This window comes from Orycteropus afer, unplaced genomic scaffold (assembly GCF_000298275.1).
Source record: "Orycteropus afer afer isolate SDZICR_OR568_19922 unplaced genomic scaffold, OryAfe1.0 scaffold00026, whole genome shotgun sequence".
Classification (NCBI taxonomy): Eukaryota; Metazoa; Chordata; class Mammalia; order Tubulidentata; family Orycteropodidae; genus Orycteropus; species Orycteropus afer.
This window is the reverse complement of record NW_006921613.1, coordinates 7890501-7898397: the sequence shown is the minus strand read 5'-3', so window position 1 is coordinate 7898397 and position 7897 is coordinate 7890501. Positions and strand designations below refer to the sequence as shown.

The window sequence follows — 7897 nt, the reverse complement described above, 5'->3', positions numbered from 1 at the left end:
AAGAAGGTCCTGGGAGCTCTGGTAGCATAGTGCCTAAGGCACTTGACTGCTAACCAGAAGGCTGGCGGTTCAAACCCACCAGCCACTCCTCGGAAAGAAGGTTGGGCAATCCTACTTCCGTAGTGATACTGCCTCAGAAACCCAAGGAGGGGTCGCTATGAGTTGGGGCCGACTCAATGGCAAATAACCACAACAACAACATAACAATAAAAACTCCCTCATATTCTCCGTATTTAGTAATTAGTAGAAAAATGAGTACTAATATACTAAGAAATTAAAGGTTAACTCAGAGGAACATAAATATCAGACAGATATAAATGCATATTTATCCTTAATCTTTGAACTTACACATGTATTTTTCTATAAAGGTAGATCATAACAATGATAAGATAAGAATATATGTCCAGACAGCTAGAACATAAAGGAAACAGAGCTATGCACTCACTCTTATCAAACACTGACATGCATAATTATCAGGTATCATAATGGAGGCTGCCTAACATTGTATGAACCTTGTTTTACAAATTTTAGACCATTAAATCTTTTGATATTCAATAATTGTATTAATAAACCATTAAATAAGCATAAGTATATTTTTTTCTGGTTGTTTCTGCAAATGGGCAGGTAACTGTGTATTTTCACATACCCCCTTCTTTCTTACATGAAAGGTAGTAGTAGCACATTCTAGATACTCTTTTCTCACTTTACTTAACAACATATCCTGGAAATCACTGCCTATCAGTTCTTCCAAAAAACTAAACCCACTGCCATCAAGTCAATTCTGACTCATAGCAATCGCCCCTGGGTTTCCAAGGCTGTAAATCTTTACAGAAGTAGACTGCCTCATCTTCCTCCCACAGAGCAGCTAGTAGGTTTAAACTGTTGACCTTCTGGTTAGCAGCCAGATGCCTTACCCACTGTGCCACCAGAGTTCCCTTATCAGTTCTTAGAGAGTTTTTTTTTTTTTTTTTTTAACTTTTTATTGTGTTTTGGGTGAAGGTTTACAGAGCAAACCAGTTCCATTCATACACATTTTGTTTCATGTCATTGATTGCAGTCCCTACAATGTAGTATCACTCATTCTACTTCCTCCCTGTGTTTCCCATTTTCATTCTTCCTCCTTTCTTAATGCTTCCTGCCTTCTGAACTTTGTCCTTAGGCAAATACTGCCCTTTGGATCTCAAATGGTTGGTTGACCGTTCTAAGAAGTGTCTATCTCCATTGTTTGGCTAAAAACTGAACCACAAGAGTGATTCAGTTCTAGGCCTGCAGAGTGTCTAAGGGCCACTGCCTCAGGAGTTATACCAGTCTCTATCCAACCAGTAAACCTGATACATTTTATGATTTTAAGTTTTGTTCTACATTGTTCTCCCGCTCTATTCAGGACATTCTAATGCACAAAGATCTTCATTCTTTTTTTACAGCTGCATCATAAGCTCTTAAGTATATTTCTGAAGTCTATTTCAGCTTATTTCCTTTCCTATATGAGTTCAAACCCATTAGCATAAAATCTGTTTATTTAAAAGTAGCTTATTTCAAGACTATGCTATTCTGGGATAAAAACAAAGCCAAAAAACAAACAAAAATAATAATGAATAATCATCGGAACAAGGTATAATAGTGCTGCCTGCCAAAACCGATCATCTGACAGACTGGAAGAAAAATATAGAACATAACTCAAATTCCTAAAAAAGCTTGGATTTATTGGACTAGTAGTCTAGAAGAACTCCTAAGACTATTGCTCTGGAATACCTTTTAACCTTGGAACTCCAACCACTCCCAGTGATTACCTATCAGCCAAAGGACAGAGTGGCTCATAAAAGAAATAGCCTCACCCATGAGTACTGTGCTTCTCTAAACAATCATCCATATGACACCTAAAGGTCAACATTTACCCTAGACCAAAGATGAGAAGGGAAGGGGTAACCAGGAAGCTAGACTAATGGAAACGGAATAACCAGAATTAAAATAATGAGAATGCTGACACGTTGTTCAAAGTGTAACTAACATCACTGAAAAAATATATATACAGAAATTGTTAAATGAAAACCTAATCTGCAATGTAAATTTTCTTTAAAAACGCAATAAAGTATTTTTTAAAAAAGTGGTACTATTGGATCATTGACAAACTTTTTTGAATAAATTATAATCTTGAAACAGGTAAGGATAGTAAAAGAGTTAGACCAGTTAACTGTGATGTCTAGCTACCAATAAAATTCTAAGACTCAACATTTAAACTAAGAGAAAATAAACATAATGTTTCTTATCTATTCAGTTTAGCTCTCACTCTTGTTTCTGTGTAAGGTTCAAATTTTATACAACAAAGTGTTCTTGAGATATAGGGTTTTCTCCAAAATGGATAATCATCATTTGTTTTCTAATGCAATGCCAAGAACATCAATGAAGTTAAATTATTTAAAATATATATATATACAGTAGCACAAATATTAAAATATTTTTACCTATCTTCATTTCGAAATACAGCCCAAACAACAGCTACTGCTATGCACAGTCCAGAGAGAAAGATGAGTCTTATTTCAATGCTTTTGCCACGACATACAATCCTAAAAAACAGATTCAAACAGTTTAGTTTACCCTGTAGATGAAAAATGACATTCACCTGTATGAGAAGTGGCAAACACTAACCACAGTCAAAAGAAAGTTATTAAAAAGCCAATTTAAAAGTCTTGATTTTAAGTAAAACAAATGATGCCTACTAAACTATTGATCAGTTAGTTTCAAGAGAACTTTCTTGATGATGAAAATGTTCTTTCTCTATGCTGTCCAATCCAGTAGTCACTAGTCACTATAGAGTACTTAAAATGTGGCTAATGAGACACAGAAATGAAATTTTATGTTTTCTTTAATTTTAATTTATTTAAATTTAGATATCCACATGTGATGGACCATGCAGGTTTAAACACTCCTATTTTTCCTTATATGGTTTTAAATTACAAATACCAACAGTCTAGGATTCCCCATAAGAGATACATACTTGCATTGTCCACATGGTATCTTACGGATTAATGCAGCAAGACAGTTGTACAGACTTGTTGCTGATGCTACGCTGAAAATTGCTATCATAACATAAACTAGAAAAAAACAAAACACTAAATTATATGAGAACAGAAAGAAATATGACAAGAAAATACTTATAGAAGCAATATTAACTCTTTCTTATTTATTAATCATTTAATTATTAATATATATTAATATACTATTACATATTATATATATTATTAATATAATTAAATCTTTCTTACTGAATCTTGATACTTTCAATTCAGTGACTATACTGCAATTTGAGTTGGTAACTGGGTTGAAAATATTTAGATCTTGAGTCGTAAGAGTGAGTACTTTATGTGTTTCTTTATTGTTGTTGTTGTTATGTGCCGTTGAGTCGGACCCGACTCATAGCAATCCCTCCTTGGGTTTCCGAGGCAGTATCACTATGGAAGTAGATTGCCCACCTTCCTTCCAAGGAGTGGCTGCTGGGTTTGAACCGCCAGCCTTCTGGTTAGCAGTCAAGTGTTGCTTTAGTGGGTATTTTATGTGTGCTCTGGTAGCACAATGCCTAAGGCATCTGACTGCTAACCAGAAAGTTGGTAGCTCAAACCCACCAGCCATTCTGTGAACCAAGACTGGGCAATCTACTTCCAAAAAGATTTACAGCCTCAGAAACCCAAAGGTAGTTGCTATGAGTCAGAATCAGCTGGATGGTAGTGGATATTTTTGTTATTTTTTGTTTGTTTGTTTGTTTAGGTCTATTATACATTAGTAAGATTGTTTTAAGCTCTATCATTCAATGATTCAAACTGACGTGTTTGTTAAAGATTTCTATGAAGGGAGTTGCAAACATCTGAGTATACTTAATTTATACGTAAAGAGTGGAAGAATTAATAAATCATTAAGAAGGACTTAAAAATTCAGCTTAGGGATAAGATCTGATACAACCTTAAACACTAATCTTACATATGGGATAAAATTCACAAGAGCAACTCAAAAGATTAGATAGGAACCAGGGGAGGCAATGAGTTTATGTTAAATGGGGAGGAATAAGTCAGGAAAGGAGGATGAGAATGGTTGCACAACTTGAAGAACATAATCAATGTCACTGATTTGTACATGTAAAAACTTGTATATATTCTCAACAAAAATGAAAATATATTATTTTAAAAAACACTAATCTTGCTGTTGCTTTAGTGGGTGGGTATTTCTCCTATAGTGGCATTTTATCTATACAATCTTGACTTGTGGTGCAGTCAAATCCATTTAAATGTATGTCTTTGCTATATGATATCCAAAAAAGCCCACTATCATTGAGTCGATTCCAACTCATAGTAATCCTGTTGGGTAGAGCAGAACTGTCTTACAGGGTTTCCAAGGATGTACATGAATGATGCTTTTGAAAGCAAACTGCTTCATCTTTCTCCCACAGAGAAGCTGATGGGTTCGAACTGCCAACTTTTTTTTGGTTAGCAGCCAAACGCTTTAACCATTACACTACCAGAGCTCCTTGATATGACACCCAGGTAATTAAAATCAACAAATATGTTTCTAGATTATCTACACTTACTTGAGAATTTAAAATCAACAACATTGTGACCTCTTTTGTTATTAAAAAGAGGAAATCACTGTATTCAAAATTTCACAGTGGACATACAAATTTTACCTGAATTTTTCAAATTCCATTAAACTTCAGAAACTAGAGTTTTGTTCTATAGATAAGAAAGGGATAATAACCTAGAGGCACTGAGTCAAGGATAGCCACTTTCTAACTGGTGACCTTGGACAAATTACTTTTTTAATCCCTGAAGTCTTTTATTTCTAAACTGTAAAATGTATAGTATCTTGATTACAATGAGGACTGGAGGAGCTCTAGTAGTGTAGTGCCTAAGGCATTTGAGTGATAACCAGAAGGCTGGTGGTTTAAACCCACCAGCCAGTCCTCGGAAGGAAGACTGAGCAATCAACTTCCACAGTGATACGGCTTCTAAAACCCAAGGAGGGGTTGCTATGAGTCGGATCCGACTCAAGGGGAGTGAGTTTGGTTTTTAGTATGAGGACTGGATGCAAAGTTGACATATGCAAGTGCTCAGAACAGTACCTGACACACAATAAGCTTTATTCAAGAGTTATTTGTAGTTATTTTTATTATTGCAGGGATCTGTGTATGGTAACATGAGTACTAAGTAATTAAAGATTGCCAAATTAAGTTTAGGAAGTCATCCAACAAGCTGTCCAACCCAAGTTTTAAAACACTGGTGGAAATCATGCTCTTGAGACCCTAATAGAGTTTTAACTGTCTTATTCAATGATGCTACATCTAAGAAAATAATTTTCTTAGACATGGGAAAGAATTTGATTAAATAATTCGTCTTCACTTACTTTCCTAAGCAGACTAGCAGTCTAGAGGAACTCATATATAATCATAAATAGTAAGAAGAACCTTAGCAATCTGGTATAACCTCCTTACTTAATATATAAATAAATGGCAGCAATTTTGGCCATTAAGGAACCATTCAAAGGTAAATTAAGTCTTGTAACATCACACAAGTCATTGCCAGAGACATAAAATCCACTGTCTTGGGGTACCATGAGGTGCAATGATCCTCCTCCTACACCAAAAATTCTATTTATGAACAACTTTTTAAATAGTGATGAATTTAAGGAGATCCCTCACCAAAAATTAAAACATGTTTTAGGGAAGGGTAGAAAACTCTCTTTTTTCTAACAAAGATCACTAACTTATCAACTGAGGAACAGACACAAGCAACTGAAGGCTAAGTATTAAATTAGAAAAATTAGCTGCTCAATGCCAACATGATACAAATATCATCCTAGAATCCACTCTCCCAGCAACAGAGTAAAATATGAGTGATATTCATAGAATGATATTTTAAAAATTGGAAGCATTATCTATCATAGGTCTTGTTTTTAAAATGTCTGCAATAGGACAAAAGAAAGTAAACAATAAGCTGAAACTAACACTAGGATTCAGTTTTCTAATCCAGAAATTTATGTTAATGTCTCCAAATAGAGGAGTTGAAGGCTTTGGCAGTATTACAAAGGATTTTTTGCCAGTTCTCATCAGGCACACTTCTGTACACTGGCTAGGGATGGCAAATTTTCATCCTGTTAGACCACTAGGATGATTACTCAGGGAAAGGCAAGCCATTAGAGTTCCTAGCCCTGACTTCTTAAAGGACAAAAAAGCACGGCTTTGAACCAGTTCAAAATGGTTCAATCATGGCCAATGGAAATAAGGGTAGCATACTCATTGCACAACAACCAAATCTCTTGTGCCTCAGATTTTGACCTGTACAGGAACCAGGCACTGTTGTCAGTTTCCTACTTCAGTCAAAATCGATCACACAAAGAGATTTGGTTGCTATACAACATGTACACTGCCCTTGTTTTTATTGGCCATGACTGAACCATTTTTGAACCAGTCTGAAGTGCTGAGAAAAACTAATTTACTCTCGAGAACACAAGCAAATACTTGTGTGTCTTCAAAGGTAGTATGATAGTGACTACTGTACAAGGGAAGGAATAACATTTTGATTTGCAAACTGACAAAAGGAGAAACTACACTTTGGGGTAAGCAAAGGCAACATATCAAATTCTATTCAAGTAACTAAATATAGCCATCAAGAAGCCCTTATTCTACTGCCTAGATACTGGGCTATCAATGCTTTATCTGCAGGGAGCAGAACTTAAGGACCACAGCAGTTCTTTCAAATCATCTACAAAGAAGTGTTCTTATCTTAAGACAGAGCATGTTTTTTACCTGAATATTTTTTATTCCAGGGTAACAGAGACCTAACATTTCTTACAGTTTAAAAAGGGAACATTAATCAAGTTACTCAGTTATGTTTTCCACTTAAAATGGTTTAAAGGAAAAGAGAAAGTAGCAAAGTAAATGAGAAGAATGTATTCTAAAGGCAGCAAGCATAAAATATAACTTCTTACCCAACCATTTGTAGAAGAAATAAAGTAAGACCATCATAACACAACAGATGACCACAAATATTACTACTGTAAGAGGACCAAAAGTTAAATATTCTTCCTTCTTTTTCCTCACTTCTCTCTCTTCGGCGTTTGTCACTGCCTTCATGTTTTCCCTGCATAAACACACACAGCAACTTCAGCAAATCTCTGCCAAGTACGGTTATTTTAAAAATTTATCTCTAACACCAATTTAAATTTCTTCTTGGTTACAAAAGTAATATATTTCTAAAATACTGCACACACAGGAAAGAAATATTTAGAAAATGAAAACTCCTTTTAATTTTGTCTTCCAGAGATGATTCATTATCAACCACTAACTTTTAAGTAAGTATTTTTTCTGAAGGCTAAATTGTTGAAACGTATGTTATATAAAGAAAGTAATGTTTGTAGAAGTTCTTATTAGCCAATTAGGAAATTATATTGATGTACTAAATTTTAAATCATAACCAATTCTTTTTATATACCTACTATTATCAATTTACAGATAGTACTTTTCAAATTACCTTCTCTTAAATGTAAACACTACAGTCTCCTATCAGTTAACTCAGTATGTACTACATACCTACTCTGTCCTCATCAATATGTTAAGAAGGACTAAGATGAAGTTCAAGACATAGCTTTGTCCTACCTTTATTTAAGATAGCAAAATACTGTTACTAGTTCTCCCAACAACCCATGCTGGGTCACAAAGCTAATAAAAGGCAAAAACAGACGTCAAAGAAGAAAGAGCCACAAGTGTCCTTTGTTAAGTACTCTATGTTCTGTCAACCTTACTGATTCCTCTGTTACCTGGAACCCATTACTCTGGTAGCATAGTGGCTAAAGCACTTGACTGCTAACCAGAAGGCTGGCGGTTCAAACCCACCAGCCACTCCTCGGAAGGAAG

At 35.0% G+C, this 7897-nt stretch overlaps 1 protein-coding gene across 1 annotated transcript in view; it reads right to left on the bottom strand.

The window, feature by feature from the left end:
* Positions 1-7897, bottom strand: part of SPPL2A (signal peptide peptidase like 2A) — a 117691-nt gene that overhangs the window by 36390 nt on the left and 73404 nt on the right. The window contains exons 7-9 of the mRNA XM_042783692.1: positions 6973-7124; positions 2996-3092; positions 2463-2564 (exon numbers count right to left, since the gene is read on the bottom strand). Coding sequence (XP_042639626.1) covers positions 2463-2564; positions 2996-3092; positions 6973-7124 — 351 coding nt within the window. The remainder of the gene's footprint in view (positions 1-2462; positions 2565-2995; positions 3093-6972; positions 7125-7897) is intronic.